This window comes from Pteropus medius, unplaced genomic scaffold (assembly GCF_902729225.1).
Source record: "Pteropus medius unplaced genomic scaffold, Ma_sr-lr_union100, whole genome shotgun sequence".
In the NCBI taxonomy this organism is placed as follows: Eukaryota; Metazoa; Chordata; class Mammalia; order Chiroptera; family Pteropodidae; genus Pteropus; species Pteropus medius.
This window is the reverse complement of record NW_024355205.1, coordinates 29,381,000-29,397,949: the sequence shown is the minus strand read 5'-3', so window position 1 is coordinate 29,397,949 and position 16,950 is coordinate 29,381,000. Positions and strand designations below refer to the sequence as shown.

The 16,950-nt window shown below is 34.2% G+C and overlaps 2 protein-coding genes across 2 annotated transcripts; one reads left to right on the top strand and one right to left on the bottom strand.

Annotated features, from left to right (window-relative positions):
- Positions 1-5,538: 5,538 nt before the first annotated feature.
- Positions 5,539-5,715, bottom strand: LOC120598484 (keratin-associated protein 20-1-like). The gene has a single exon (XM_039857249.1). It carries the CDS (start codon positions 5,713-5,715, stop codon positions 5,539-5,541), a length of 177 nt encoding a protein of 58 aa, XP_039713183.1.
- Positions 5,716-6,846: 1,131 nt separating this feature from the next.
- LOC120598857 (keratin-associated protein 6-1-like) lies at positions 6,847-8,483 on the top strand. Its single transcript, XM_039857924.1, has 2 exons — positions 6,847-6,947; positions 8,246-8,483. The coding sequence occupies exons 1-2, from the start codon at positions 6,847-6,849 to the stop codon at positions 8,481-8,483; spliced, it is 339 nt and encodes a 112-aa protein (XP_039713858.1).
- Positions 8,484-16,950: the final 8,467 nt, after the last annotated feature.

Sequence of the window (16,950 nt, the reverse complement as noted above, 5' to 3'; positions counted from 1 at the left end):
CTTTCATTATGACATTTACATTAATGTTTTTTATTAAATTTATTTGGGTGACATTGGTTAATACAATTATATAAGTTTAAAATGTACAATTCAATAACATGTCATATTAAATTTATTGTTACATTAGTTTTTAATGATTGTGTTTGATTACATTTTATGATTATATGCCCATGCAAATTAGATTTTATTTTATATTTATTTCCATTAATGTACTAGTTCCATTTTCAGAGAGTCTGTTATTTATTTCTTAGTGAAAAACTTTGGTATTTTATACATTCATCTGTCACAGTCTGATTCAGTCCCTCTGACCTGGATGTGGGAAATAAGGAAGGCTTAGTTTAATGGTGTCGATGGAGCTGTGTTCTTTCCCATCCTCCTCCCTCACCACTGCTATGTTCTCAGGGTTTATTTGCTCTTATGTTTCTGGGGAGCATCTATGCACACACAACTGATGAGTAGCAGAGTGGTAGCATATATTGTAGAACAGATGTCATTGAGTTTGGGAATCAACTGGGTGTTGTTCTTGGTATATAGAAAAAAATTCTCTGTCTATAGGAGAACATACTCTAGGTTTTCATTTTTTTATTAACATTTAATTTTCATCACTGAGTTGTGCTTTTTACCAACATTGACTGGATCCAAGTGTAAACCCAAAAGTGGACATGGTATGTGTTCAATTGGCTGAAATCTACTGAAGCAACAGTATGCACACAGTATCACTCAAGGAAGGTATCATGCATGAACATGTGAGAGAATTGATGATGTTTTTCCAACTATGAATAAAAAGTAAATTTTGTTTTGTTTTATTAGATAATCTTAAGCATGCAATTGTACAGTTTTCTCATCAGAATCATCAGAGGGTTTGATATCATGCAGGTGTATGATTATATTTTATGACCAGTGATTCTTGGCCATAAGCACATTGGGTAAAAAATAGAGAAGCACTAACCCTCTACTTTTCATCGTTACTGGATTTATCTTCCCCTCTAAGCATAACTTGGGAAGGATTTGAACAATACCAATTTGGCAAAATAAAATCATTTGGGCATTGATGCTCTGGAGAGAGATAACTGTATTCACATCTAAATAACCACATTTTTCATCTGCTCTTATATGTAAAAGTAAGCTCTTAATTTAAAGCATTTAAAAAGTCACATAAAACAAAGATTTGTGAGCTTTATTTATTAATTCATTTATTTTTCATTCATTAAAAAGAACAGAAACAAAAACAAAAACTAATATCCTCACTATTGTCTGACACTGTCCTAGGTGCTGGTACCACATGAAATTCTGTCAGTAGTATTGTGTTCTTAGAATTTTTGGATTTTTCCTCATAATACAGGCTGTGGTGTTTTTAAGAGGCCACTTTAGAAAATTCCAATATAATGGATACAAGATTTAAAAACTTTACATACTGAGAAAATGAGATATGACCTCTGATACTTTATGGCAAACCATAAACGTCCTTATTTAATCTCATAACCTTATTTTAAAAATTAATTAATATAAATTTGCAATTCCTGAAGAGTTGTTTGGCCATGCATATCATTCTTAAGAAATCATATCTGCAACATGAAATATGTTGAAATTTCATATTAATAAAGTAGCTATGCCTTTATCAATCATTTGGAGCAAAGTGTAATTTCAAATAAAATCAAAATGACTCAAATGTTAAGTCAAAATGAGTCTTCAAACAGACTGATGTTGAAATTACTTTATTCAGTTTTTTTTGGTAGGGTCTGGAGAAAAGTTGTATTCAATATAAAAATAAGCTATGATATCTTCAAAAGAGAAGTTAGACATATAAAATTAAAAAACCACTGTTCCATGAGAGCAGTAATCAAATTTCTTATGCCTGATGTGCTGATTTGGTAATGGGGTGACACTATCTAGAAATTCTCAAAGACAAAAATGATTTGCATACACATTTTGTGTGCTAATATCAGATACAGTATATGGAGTGTCATTTAAAAGATAGGAATTGAAAAATCAAAGAATAACCACTAAGAAACACAGTCCAACATGCTCAGATGTGGAGTATAAGGAAAGAGCCCGATAGAGGCTCATAGAATATATTTATGGGAAATAGGAGTATTGCTGTGTGATTTTATCTATTAATTAAACATTTAGCATATGAGCTAATGTTTACATATGATCAAGTATAGACAGTGGCAGTGGTTATATGTTCATCAAAAGCAAGTTTCATTTAGAAATAACTTGTTCGTAGGCTTTGATTTTTTAACATATCAAGAAAGGCAATGTTTTCATCATAATATTCTCACACATGTGCATGCAACAGATATAACAAAAGTAACATAAAAAAGCAATATTGTCAATATCGGAGATTATATTTAAAATTAAAATAAATTCTGTCTCACATGAAGGATGTTGAACTAAAATGTCTGTAGAGCAATAATTGTAGCATAATAAGAAGAGGAGAAATTTATTTAATAAAGCAAGAAATTCCAGATGATTTTATTCAACTGAAATGGATGTAGAATTTAAATTGTTCTCTCCTTCTCAAGTAGCCTCGGATGAGATGATCACTATTTCATAAAGAACTCAGAAAGTGGAGTTGGGAAAATACAAAGACGAATCCTGGAGTGTTTCTAGATGTTTCTCAGTAAAATCCAAAGGGCCAGTAACTTCCAGAGAAAGGAGGGTGACAGCAGCCATATCCATACCTACCATAACCACAGCCATGGCCACAGCCATAGCCACAGCCCAGGCCACCATAGTAGTTGCTGTAGTAGCACATGGTGTTAGGAGTTGAAGGTTCAGATGAGAATGTCCTCAGCCTGAATGTCAGTATCCACCAGGAGTGTTTTATATACCTTCAGATGTGGGTGGGGCAAACCATAGGAAGTCCTAAACTCACAGTATACACTAATTTACATTCGAAAACTTTCTTAAGCTCTTGTATTTTATTTTTTAGGCAAAGAGACTCTTCCGCTAGAAATCTTTTTGCTTTTAGGTCAGGTTTCTCACAATCAAAACATATGACTCTAATAATAAATAATTGCTATATTTGTTTCTATGTATCTTTTGCTCTTTCCTTTTATTTCTTCTTTGAACCAGTCATTCTTTAGTAGCATATTGTTTAATTAATCAATGTCACCTCAATAAATTTAATAAAAAAGAAAACTGGAGGCAGAGCCAGGAAATTACAGGTGAAGAAGTTCAGTAGTCTGAGCTGCTCTGGATGACTCTACCACAGTAAGATGGGCAACTGTGCCCATACTCACCACACTCACAGCCAAAGTGACAGCCCAGGCTGCCATAATGATTGTTGTAATAATAGTGCATGGTATCAGGAGTAGAAGTTTCAGTGTGGAAAAGGGAATTGTTTTCCTCAATTTGAATGTCACCATCTGTACATGGAAATTTTATACATCTTCTGTAGCATATGAGGTAGTGTGGCCTCTCATTTCAGATAAAGCTGAATAATAAAATTTTATAAAACTCTTGTTTCAATAAGTAAGGACAGATCCTTATAGCAAATTTTATTAACTATGTTTCCTAGAGTCCAGTAATCATGCCACATGTTTTAAATTAGAGATTCTTCTTATATTTTGGAGAGCTTGTCAGTCTGTTTTGTTATTTAAGTCCATATTCAGGTTTTTTAAAATGTTGTCAACATTCAAGCCTTTGGATCCAATTTCTTTCTTATTTTTTTCTAACAATATTAATTTCCATTGAATATTCACATATGCAATCAGGAAACAGTATGTCTATTTGAGTAAGGAAGTTAAAAAAGTAAGGGATTATTGAGGTAAAATATCTTTTAGATTACATAATTCCTTTGAGCAAATGACTCTTTATACCAAATAAGATTTTCTATTGATTAGAAAATGAAATAACTACATTTAGATTAAAATACTAATATGAAGCGATATATTTTTTATCTTGAGGTTTATTTATTTGTCAAGCAAAACTTTGCTTTTTTTTTCTGTGCGAGTTTACCATTATGTTACACAATTAAGGATTTATCTAGAAATCCAAGTATTGGTATGGGATCTCCTCCCACATCTCACCGCTTGGGTTTCCATATAATCAGCTTGCTTCTCAATTGGTTCTAGCATTTCTCCAGAAAGGTTTCCTTGAAATAGTGGAGGAAGAAATATGTGACATGGACTTCTCATATCTGCTTCTACATTCAATCTGTTGTGGCAACTCATATCATAATAGCATATATCTGGAAAACTTCATGTATGTTCATGAGCTGATAAGAGTGCCAAAGACATTCAAATATAGTATAAAAATAATTTTGGCCTTTTGGATCCCTTGAAAGGGTCTTGGGTTCCCACAGGTGTCAACAGACCACACTGTGATAAGCCCTGCTCTAAAGCAGTGATCTTTTAGACTTTTAGGTGAGAAATCCATACCGAAAAACATTTGAACCTACACCCCGAATGTTAATTTAGCAATTTATTTACAATTTCCTGTGTGCATTAATTACCTATAATCATTAAATATAAAATATAAAATTAATAAAAGTAAGAACTCACTTTGTGATAGATTATGCTTTAATACATTATAAAATTTTAAAGATTTTATAATATATAGATTTGAAATTTTGGTTTGAAATTCGTTTAATTTTAATTATTGAAAAAAAGATATATTACTTCCTACATTAAACAAATCATGATAATACATTTTAATCTCATTATATAATTTGTGTTTGAAAGTTAGCTAATATACAACTTTCTTAATTTTGATAGTCTGTTTTTATAAACTAATTGAGGGTTTTTTATGCAAATGAGGCCAAAAACTCATATTCTTCATTTGAAAACAATTTCAAAACATTAGATTATATTGTAAAGTTTTAATATAACACAGATATCAGAAGTTTACAGATAGTATACCAATATAAAATTTAGTAATGTCACAATGAAAACAATCTCAAATATCCATTTATAAATGCTGTCTCTCAACAACAACATGCCCGGGGTACTTTAGGAGCTAAGTGTTGACTAAATGAATAAATGAATGAGTAAATGAATGAATAATGCTATGAAATGAACTTCAAAGTAAAAATGGTCTATTTATAAAAACATTTGCTAAAAACATGGCAAGAATCTCAGGATTGGCACAACAGTCCCATTTTAGCCTGGACACAAGTTTGATACTAGTGACCTGGAGAGATATATAGAGGGATGATAAATTTAAAAAAGGATGAAGGAAAGTAGCATCACCCCTTGCAATAGTAACTATACACAGGCTTCCATCTTATAATTATCCGTAGGCAAAAATGACCGTGAACATAAATAAGCATCAAAGCATATCATATTTGCAATGAGATTAAATTTATTGAAGGAAGTACGCAGAGATTAAAGAAAACTTTCGTTGCATTTTAAAAGACATTCTTTATAGTTTTGCATAATGGAACCAGAGAAAGGTGACCTCTACAGTTCTTTCATGATAGACAAGACATATCTTTGCTATTTTGGAGAGACAAGGTGAGATGAACAAGGCCAGCAGCAGAATCTGTGTTTCACAGGAGGACAAATATGGTGGGTTTAGTGACTCTGGAATTTTTCAGTAGAATCTGTATGACCAATACCTTCCATAGCAAGTTGGGTGGTAGCATCCATATCCGTAGCTACCATAGCCACCAAAGCCACAGCCATAGCCACAGCCATAGCCACGGCCAAGCCTACCACAGCTGAGCCCACCACAGCCATAGCCCCCATAGAAGTTGCTGTAGTAGATCATGGGGTCAGGGGTGGATGATGTCAGGAGTGGATAGTTTTCTGAGTTTGAATCTCACCATCTTCACAAGGACTTTTATATTTCCTCAGTAGTAGGTGTGGCAAGTCATGCTGCCCTCATTATAAATTATTTTATTCTAACCACAAACAATACGAACAGCAATATTCTCATGAATCTCTCATTTCATTGGGCATAGAGTGGCCTTCCCAGACAAGATGTTGCATCAAGATTTTCACTATCAAACCATGTGCTTTAAATAATAGTTTGATTTAGGTTTAAAGCCATTCCTCATCAAGGGCTCAAATTTAAATTCCATAATGAGATTCTGTGAAATCACAAAAACTATGCAAACTGCAACAGATTCAAATTGTTTTATGTTTATTCACATCCTCAAATTCATCTGGCTATTGCAGTTGAGGCAGTTATCCTGGGGAAATGGAAATATTAATGGGAGAGGTTTCCTTAAAATATGAGATCTGTCATATTGCCCCATATGTCTTCATAGATAAAACAATTTTATGTTAAATACATAATTCAGGTAACATTTTTACCAGATACAAGTTTACAAGTGTACAGTATACTTTATTTTTCATATTTTACCAAATTCTATCTTGAGTCACCATGTGTACTAGATGGAAAAATATTTATGCTTGTTCCTTCCATGTAAACTCAAGAAAATTTAATGAAATTCTATTAATTAAGATTAAAATTCAATTGTATTAAAGGTTTCACCATTCTTCCTCCTCCTGAGGTGGACTTTTATGTGCAGTGCTGTGTTGTTGATTGGACGGTGCACCATCATCTGTCCTCTGCTGACATCTGTGGCTGGTATAATGCATACATATTGCCATTTTCCATTGCCATAACCCCCGAAACTCCTCTGGTCAATCCTAGCATTCAGTGCTACGCCCTTGTGGCTCTACAACCAGAAAAGTCTTTGATTGTTATAGGAAAATCAGAGTCTACACTCGGGTCCATCTTGGATGGACACGAAGTGTTGCATTTTCTACCTGCTTTTGCTGTGGTTATTGAACAACTCATGGGACATGCTCCTCTTCAGAAAAATCAGAGTGTGCCTTTCTCTACTTTGAGATGCACTTACTTAATGCAGGGTTTCTTTTTCTTTCCGTTTCAATGACGAAAGGTGCCTACATGAGGACTTACCCGTGTCTGCGTTCTCTTGTTCAGTTCATCAACTCTCCCCTAAAGCTTGTATCTGGGACTACAGTTACGGGGTAAAATAAATAATAAGAGTAAATAAAATAAGAGTAAAAAATAAATAATAAGAGTAAATATTGTTCTAAGTACTTGACACATATTAACTAATTTGACTCTCAAAATCATCTTCTGGAATAGGTATTATTGTTACCATCCAATCTGCAGGTGACACAACTGAGGCACAGTTGTGTCATACAGTGGTCATACAGTCATAAGTGATAGAGGTAAGATTTGAACCCAGGTGGCTGATTCTAGAAGATTTACTCTCATCTACTATGGTCTATTGGCACCTATGAACATCTAAGAACATAAGTTCAGAGGGTTATTTGTCTTGACCATTGAAGATCTGAGCATCACTGCATACAAAAAAATATAGTGGTCTTTAGTAAAATGTTTCTCATAGCTTGAAATATTTTACTAAGAACTCTGTTTTTTTGTTTTATGGTTGTTTTTTTTTTGCAAAAATCTACTAGTGCCATGAAAGCTACCTTTGCCACTACTATTATTTTATATAAAGAAATGTTTATATGTGCCTTTGAGCCAGAACATAAATATTACAAATATGTTGAAATTTAAAGAAAATTCCTGCATAAAAATGCAATGTTCTCAGTAAAATTTCATCATTTCTATTTTTTGATATAGATTCAGAATATAAATCTGAAACCTTTGGAAAAATATTTTGTGTTTTAAAAATAGAATCATAAAAGGAAATATTAATGTAAGTGAGAAAGAAATCTAGTTTCATTAGGATTGTTGTTTCACAATTTCAAACTATTGGCTTTTTGTCAATAGTTTCACAAAGCTTTTGGCTTTTAATAGTAAACCATCTCTCTTGTGAAAATAAGGAGAACTAAAGAAAAAGAAAATGGTTTTGGTGCAGCAGGGAAGAGATGGAGAAACTCAAGGTAAAGGTAGATTATTGTCACTTTTTGAATATCAGCTAAAAGAAGGTAAAGTTATCGGTTGTCTGGCTTATGTTAGAGTATCTACTAAACATGCTATTTCTTGCCATGAAAACTGGTTACCAATGGGTAATTTGAAGAGCTTGTGTGAGTAGTTTTTTGAAAATGAGACAATTGATTCTTATTAATGACTCACAGATGATTCAGGCGTGTTTAAACAATGGCAGATGTCCTCTATGGCCCCTAAGGCCATGCCTTAAAACTGGGAGCCCACAAATTGCTCAGATTGGTCCTGCAAATTAGCCAATAGCATGACTTGTGTAGTGGGTCCCACCCACACCAAGGACATATAAAAAGCCCTCTGCAGGGACATCGCGCAGACTGAAGTCACCTACACTCCTTCTCTACCCAAGGACAACCTCGACAACCGACACCATGTGTGGCTACTACGGAAACTACTATGGAGGCCGCGGCTATGGATGCTGTGGCTACGGAGGCCTGGGCTGTGGCTATGGCTCCTGCTATGGCTGTGGCTTCCGCAGACTGGGCTGTGGCTATGGCTGTGGCTATGGATATGGCTCCCGCTCTCTGTGTGGCTGTGGCTATGGATGTGGCTGTGGCTGTGGCTCTGGCTTGGGCTACTACTATTGAGGACATCATGGGTGACTCAACCTCTACAGATGGATTTCGGGATTTACCAACCTGAACACCACAAGTTCTGAGCCTCATGGTGGATGACGATTATCTTACACCAGTGTTTGACATAATTTGGCTGAAAACTTGTTCTCCAGCGCCCTCTGGATCTGATACATCAACTTTTCCCTTTCCTGAATTTAACTCATGAAAAGCGGGAGAATGTGAAATTCATCCTGCAAACTTCTGTGTGGCCTCTCATGGGAATGATGCTTCACTGATACTGTCTTTTGATTGTCCTGCAGGGTCTTTTTCTCTGTTTTTCAAATAAACTTATTCATTCTGACACAAAAATCATGATTTTCTTTTCATTTAATATCTAGTACTTAGTTTTTAGTTTTTTAAAATTGTATCAAACAATTGCTTTATTTATGGACTATCTTTTTAAAAATATATTTTTAATTGAGTTGTGACTATAAGAAAGTGACGCTCTTTGTAGCCATCAGTTTTCTATTCTGGTCAAGCAGGAATGAGACGTGTCAGGCTGAGTTATTTTCAAGATAGACAAGATAATATTTGTCAATTTAGTTAAGCATTGTCTGGAAGCATGATATATTCTAAGGGTTTTTACATCAAAACCTTCCTCTACATGAAATTCCTTAGAAGATATGAATGTTGACACATGATTCTGATTCTAATTTTTGATTTGGACGTATTTAAGCAAGAAGTATTTATTTGGCTTGTCCAGCTCAAGAAGCAGGTCAAATCTGCTTCTCTCTACCTAACATTCCAAACCTTACTATGGTTTAAATATTTTATTCTAGAAGATGACATTTCTAAAACCCATTATATATTTATGTTTAAAGCTTTTTCATAGCATTCAACATTCTTTGTCTTGAATATTTCTTTCCCGTGGTTTGTGTGGTTCCAAGTTATATTGCAGCCGTTTGCCTTTCCACCAGTTTTCTTTGACTCGCATGTTTGTAAACTTAGCAGCTATCTTTTCTTGAAGTGGGATTTCTAGATTTTGAACAAGAATGAGTATAACTGCTATATTTATTTTAAGATAATGGATATGCTTCAACTCCTGTCGACAGGTTCACAGTTTAAAATTGTTAACCTTTCAAGGAGGAATTAAGATCCCTGGAAAACTCAAACCTTCAGAGAGAGCTTTGATTTTTTTTCTCTTAAAGTATACTTGTATGAGGCTCTGTCTTTTCTATTTACTTTATTCTTAAAGTTTAGAATTTTTGTTTAATATTAAGTGGAAATGGGATGATCTATGTTTACACATCTCAAGAAATAGTAGATTTTAAAACTATTTTGGTTTGTTGGGTAAGCCATAATAGCTGGGCACAAGAAATGTCTTAGATCTAACTCAGAAACCAAGGCTGTTCTTCACTATGATTTTCTAAGATTGGCCACTTACATGTGATTTAATGTCACCTAAAATTCATTAACATTTTCAGCAGCTCTAATGCATTGATTCTGATGTTAAATGCCACTATGATCATTCTCAGATAAACTTCCATTTGCTCACATGTTTATTCACTTTAAAGCCTTCAAATTATGAATATCTTACATTGAAATTGAAATACATGGGATTTTTCTATATCTTATTCCTTATTTATGTCTCTTTTCCTATAGTGAAAAACCCTCTACCTCAACATCACTGTAATTTCTCTATCCAACTGTATACACATCATACTTCTCGAATTTCTACACATAAAACACAATCTTCTTACTGCCTTGTGACATTTGGCAAATTATGTAACCATTTAGAATTGCTGTTTTTATATATATAAAAAAATTAAGTATAATGATAGAACCTACCTTCTAGAATTATGAGAATTAAGTGTGTTAAAATATGTAAAGCACTTAGAAAAATGTTTAGTATTTAAAAAGCATAACTTTACTATTACATGCATGGCTTATTTTCCAAGTCTTTGCATATAAAATAATAATTTTCTATCAAATTTGTTCAGCGCTGCTTATATAATTTATACTCTAAAATTGTGTATAATAATTTACATTTATAATCTAAATAATAATAATAAAGTAGCATTTATTAGCTGTTTACCACAGGGCTTGGTAAGTCTTTTATGTACGTGGAGCATTTATTAGTTGTTTACCATAGGGCAATCACTTGCTAAGTCTTTTATGTACATTATCTCACATAAGCCTCAGAACAATTCTGTGATGTGTTAAAATGAATCCTGTTTTACAGCTGAATAAAAGTAAAAAGGGATAAAATACTTTTCTCACTGGCAGGTTTAATGTGCAAATAGATGTCTCATAACCACATGTTTGTTGTCTCTTTACATATTAATATAAAATGTTGGTTTTTCCTGCTTAGATAATTGCAAGAATTCTTTTCCCCTACTAAATGCAGAAGAATCTCTCAGGATAAATTTGATTATTAGTATCATTTAATTGTCATTGACTAATACTAAACTAAAATATATATGATAATCAATTTTATTTTTAATCCTTCCTGTCCCAATAAAATCTTCCATTTTATTCTTTCTTTATTCTTTATTTTCTAGCTACCACTTTCTTTATGAAATTCCACCCCTCCTATAGTAGACTTGTAGAATCTCTTATGTATGTCCGTTATTTAGTTTGCATAACTTTTATCTTTTTTTATGCTTTTGCTCCAAATTCTAGTAGAACTTCTCAATTTTTTCCCCCATCTCACCTCATGTTAAATTTTCTGTCTTCAACAAATTCAGTAAATTTTTCATGACAAATATATATTTCTTCTTTTCATAGTTTTCTGTTTGCTTGTATGCTTGTTATAGCTTTATATAGTCCATGGATCTTAAACATTATTAATTTTGGAATTAAAAAAATATGTTAAAGGGTTTTACCTTTCCTTGCAATAACACAATTTTAATAGGTGGGCTCATTCTAAGATCTTAGATTGATCCTTTATTTTTTATGGCTAGTTATTTTCATATGGTTTTATCCTTAAAAAGAATAACCTACATACCCATTACTTAGGCTATAGATTTGTTTCATCAGAATATGTGTATTCATATGCAAGCAAATCTTTTATACATAGACAGCTATCCAGGAAACTTTAGATTTCTAATTTGTTTTGCTTATTCAGCAAAAACAATTATTTTCAAGGGGGACCATATAGTGTGGGAAATGAAGGTAGTCATTTCCAACACTATCTAAAAGATTTTATTGTTCATGTTTATTGTGGCTGTCCTACTGATCTATGTCAGGTTTCATCTATTTTCTCCATAGGTAAATGTTTCTTTCTTAAACATAGAATCCTAAACTATTTTCTTTCTTCTAGTTTTCCAAAATTGCACAGAGAAATACTTTCAAGATTCTTGTGTATGGATGGCAATACTTACATATATATGGTACCATTTATTAATTTCTTCAGTGTTATAGATTTTTAAAACTGCTATCATTATCTTCCCTTCTTTTCTGAAGCCATTTTTGATCCAAAAGTCAATATAAATTCTATTAGGCCACACACACACACACACACACACACACACATTTAATACACACATACATGTAATGCATACACACATATACGCATACATAATATTATGATAATGTTGAGTCAGTCAAGTTTCCTGATAGCCAACAATAGAACAGATACCGGATACTGAATAAATAAAGAAATTAGCTTTGTCAGATTTTCTGAGAAGGCTATGCAGCCAGGAATAATAAAATAATAATTTTTAAAAACCCACTATGGTTGTTCTAGGAATACACTCCTATGCCTCTTTCCGAGTGCAGACATTGTGGGCTGTAAGGATGAGGTTCATTTAATCATCTAATTCTATGACATCTAAATGCTAAATGTATTTGCCACTATTCTCAGTATATGATGATTCTCCTTATTACCTACTTGCCTACGGTTTTCTCTCCTGAATTTGTACTCCATTGAGAAAGAGTGCTATAATGTCACAGAAAAATATATATCATATCTATCTATCATCTATCTGTCTATCTATCTATCTATCTATCTATCTATCTATCTATCTATCTATCTGTCTATCTATCTATCATCTATCACCTATCATCATCTATTAATCATCTATTACCTAATCTTTTTCTAAAGGGATATATATTCAATTTCTTTCTAAAGGGAGCTAGAGAATTTATTAGAGCAACTGAATACTAGGAAGATTACTCAAATTTTTAGGATGCTACTTGTCAGAGTCTGAGCTCATGTTTCTATAGAAACCACAAATACAACAATTTCCTTTTATTAGTTTGAAGGCACACAAAGACCAGATGCTATTAATTGGGATTCTAGTTCAAATGTGTTTTATAATGGAATTAATGATTCCATGAACCCATCTTCTAGTAATCTCTACAGCCCTGGTATGGAGGTACATAGAAACTAACAAAATCCTTACATGGTTCCCTTACTAGTAATGTGTAGTGGGAATGTTCAATTAGAAGACCCTGACAATGCTCGGCAGCCAGCTTAGCATACCAGAATCAGTGTCACATACTGCATGTGTATTAGTCAGGGTTCTCTAGAGAAAGAGCCAATAGCATAGATTGATCGATCTATCTACATATCTCTTATCTATCCGCTCTCCTCTCTCTCTCTCTCTCTCTTATGTATCATCTTTTTTCCTTCTTTCCTTCCTTTTTTTTCTTTCAGCTGATTTTTTATAGGAATTGTCTCACATAATTATGGAGGCTGAGAAGCTCCCTAACCTGCCATTTACAAGCTGGAGAACCAAGAAAGCCACCAGTGGTGTAATTAAGTTTAAGTACAAAGTCCTGAGAACCAGAAGCGCCAATGTCCGAGGGCAGGAGAAGATGAATGTCCTAGCTCAGGCAGAGAGAAAATTTGCCCTTCTTTTATTCCTTTTGCTTTATTCAGGCCCTCAATGTATTGAATGTTCCCTAGACACACTAGTAAGGGTGATCTTCTTAGTTTATAGACCCAAATGCTAATCCTGTCTAGAAACACCCTCACAGACACATCCAGAAATGTTTTATCAGCTCTCTGGGCATCCCTTAGACCAGTCAAGTACACACATAAAAAGTAACCATTACAACATTGAATGGCAGAAATTATTGTTACCCTTAAAGATTTAAAGAGTGTAGGAGTTGCAGTACCCATCATATGCACATGTAATTCATTAGTGTTCCTCCTGCAAAATTCAGAGTTTCTGACAAATCCTGTGAGAGTAGCAGCACAGATTGCTAGGGTTCTGCATCAAGGCCACACTGTGACAGAATATATTCACAGCTCAAAAAGAAGCTCCTGGCATACAAATGGACCCAAGTAGAGACTGAACATCTCTCACTATGAGACATCATATGAAAATATGTGCTAACCATCAAGACTGGGTACTCTCAGATACACTAAATCATCAATTTGGGTGGATATAGCATCAAGAATCTAATGTTAAGCTGTAATATAGATTCAGAATCAATTAGAACAGGTGAAAAACTCATGAGTAATTTATCTATCTCTGCAGCACTAAAACCTTTCCATAAGCTCACTTCCATGGCCCCATGGGGGTGTTTATATGACCAAATGGGCTTGGTTCATGGATGGGTCATCTCAGTGTGTTGGCATTAGCTGAAAATGTACTGCTGGTGCACCACAGGCCCACTAAGAATGTCCCAGAGAGAGACCAGCAAGGGGAAATCATCTCAGTGGACAGAGCTTCCTGTAGTACACCTGATCATCGATTTTATATGGAAGGACATATGATCTGAAATAAGGATATACAAAGACATCTGGACACTTACTAACAGTCTGGCTAATCATTCAGGGATCTGGAAGGGCTACAATTAAACAAAGAGATCTGGTGCAAAATTATGTAGATGAACATATCAGAGAGGATAAAAATTATGTAGATATTTGTGTTTGAAGCCAATTTCCACCAGAGTGACTCCACTACAGAGGAGGTATTAAATAGCCAGGTGCACAGTGGATCAGCCAGTAAATGTCCAACATCTGTCATCTGCAATCCCAGGATATGTGTAACGGGTTCAAGGATAGAGTAGCCATATGGCAGAGAAGGACCTCATTCTACAAGGCCAATCTAGCTAATATTGGAGCTGAACATACACTCTGAAATCACCAGAGGACTTCACTGAACTCTTGATGGGATGACACACTTGGAGGATACCAACCATCTCTTGATTTTAGCAGACTCTTTCCATACAAATAGAAGCTGCTGTTTAATGGGAATGATAGGTATTTTGGGTATGAGTTTGCCTTTCCTGTCCACAGTGACATGGCCAGCACTAATATCTGAGATATGCAGTGTCTTATTTATCATCATAGAATCTTGCAGAACATAGCTGTGGACTGAGGCATTCTCTGAAAAGATGAAATAATGTTCTCACTGCTAAGGACTCTGTCTTAGCACATATCACATCAAACAGTTGAAATGGCTTCTTAAAATGTGGCTAAATAATGAGCTAAGAATTATACTCTGGAATTTTGTATTGTTTTTACAATGTAGAATACATTTTTAACCAGTGGTACTCTAATATCTGGAATATATATATGTTATATATAATACATATACACATATATATCTGAAAAAATATGTAGAATTGTTCTATTTCTCACTTAATGAATTAATATAAAGTTTTTGCCTATCTGATAACAGTGGGCTCCTCATGCCAGTAGATCAGCAGGGAAATTAATCACTATTTCGATTATTATGAGGAGATATAAGTTCTGCTATACAGTTGGAGTATGAGCATATATGTCAGAAATTCACAGGATCTACTGGAATATCTTCTGTTTGCTTTTCATTCTCAAAGGACTGTAGCTGTTTGAGGGCACAGGAACTAGGGGCTCAGACTTCTCAGGGATAAAGTTTTAGGTTCTTCCACCAGGCAGACTACCTGGGCCAGCAGAAGTGCTAGTAAAGCAAGAAGGAAATAAAAAACAGAGATGATGACTGTCAAATACTGCTTAAAAAACCAACTTGTAGCTAAAAAATGGCTTGAGCTTGTCCTGGTAATCCTTTTTTTGTTTAATTTTCTTTTATTTTTGAGAATTCATGGCCAGCCGTTGTCTTTAAGAGGAAGTGAAGAAAGAAAGTGAACATAATATGAGATATGACGGCATCTGTGTGGTTCAGAGTGAACTCTAGGAGATGCTTTTGGTGCCTCATCAATATATTCCCTGCATTTATCATTGCAGCCATGCCAGTGACTTCCTATTGCAAAGCATCGATTTTCTCAGAATGAAATCTTTCTCCTTTCAAGTGCCAATGAATTAATTGGAGCAGACCTTAGCTTGTAGAAAGGCAGCAGATCCACAGCTAACCCCCTGCAACACACACACTAACACATGCAAATATTCTTACACTCAGGAATGATGAAGATAAATGAATATATGTAAAAAACACACTCTATGCTTGCAAATTAATTTATATTTAATGAAGAACAAAGTTAGCACTTTCCCAAAGGGATATTGACTAGATTTATGCAAACATACAAAAATGAATGATTTTTTTCCCTGCAAAATCATTGGATATTCTAGATAATAATTGGTGACTCTTTTTATCACAGGTAGCCTATGTTTTAGATATTAGCGTTAGAATAGAAAATGATACTAATGTAATAAAGAATCATTATATAGTAACAAAAAAAAATCCAAGGAATCAGCATTCTGGAATATCTCAATAGAAGCTAGAACATGAGAATCTTCCCAAGCAGCATGGGTGGTAGCAGGCATCGCCACCATAATCACAGCCACAGCCGTACCCACCATCCAGGCCACTGTAACCATAGCCCAGGCCTCCACAGTCGTTGCTGTGGTAGCACATGTTGTCAGGAGTGGAGGGTTCAGTAGGAGCAGATTCAGTTCCCTGCATTTGAATTTCACAGTCTGCACAGGGCCTATTATACAATCTGAGTAGAGTGTGAGAAAACCACAGGCAGGATTAACTCATTTCAAAACTAGTTGCCATTCAAAAAACCTCGAGAATTCATCATGACCAATATATTCAGAGCTCTTTTGCTGTCATGGCATGTGCCTTTAATATAAAACTTGTCTCCTAATTGCATAGTGTTTGCTTACTTGCGAACTCAGCTTCCATGCAATCTTAGGCACAACGTAAGCCTCACCTCTGTTTAATACTATTATTAATTTTAATTTATTTTTAAGATAAGATAGGTAATTTTTAAAAATTTTATTTAGAAATAATTGACATATAATGGCACATATTTAAAATGTACAACCTGATTATTTGATAAACATATTTACTGTGGAATAATTACCAAGACCAAGATAATTAACACGTCTATCAGCTCACATAGTTAACTCTTCTTTTTGGTGTGGAAAGAATACATAAGACCTACTCAGTAACATTCAAGCATACAACTGTATTATTAACTATAGTTTCCATGTTGTACATTAGACCTTCAGAACTTATTCTTCTTCTGATTAAAATTTTGTACCTTTTAACCTATATCACCTCATTTCACCCTTTTCCCAGCCCTGGCAATCACTATTCTA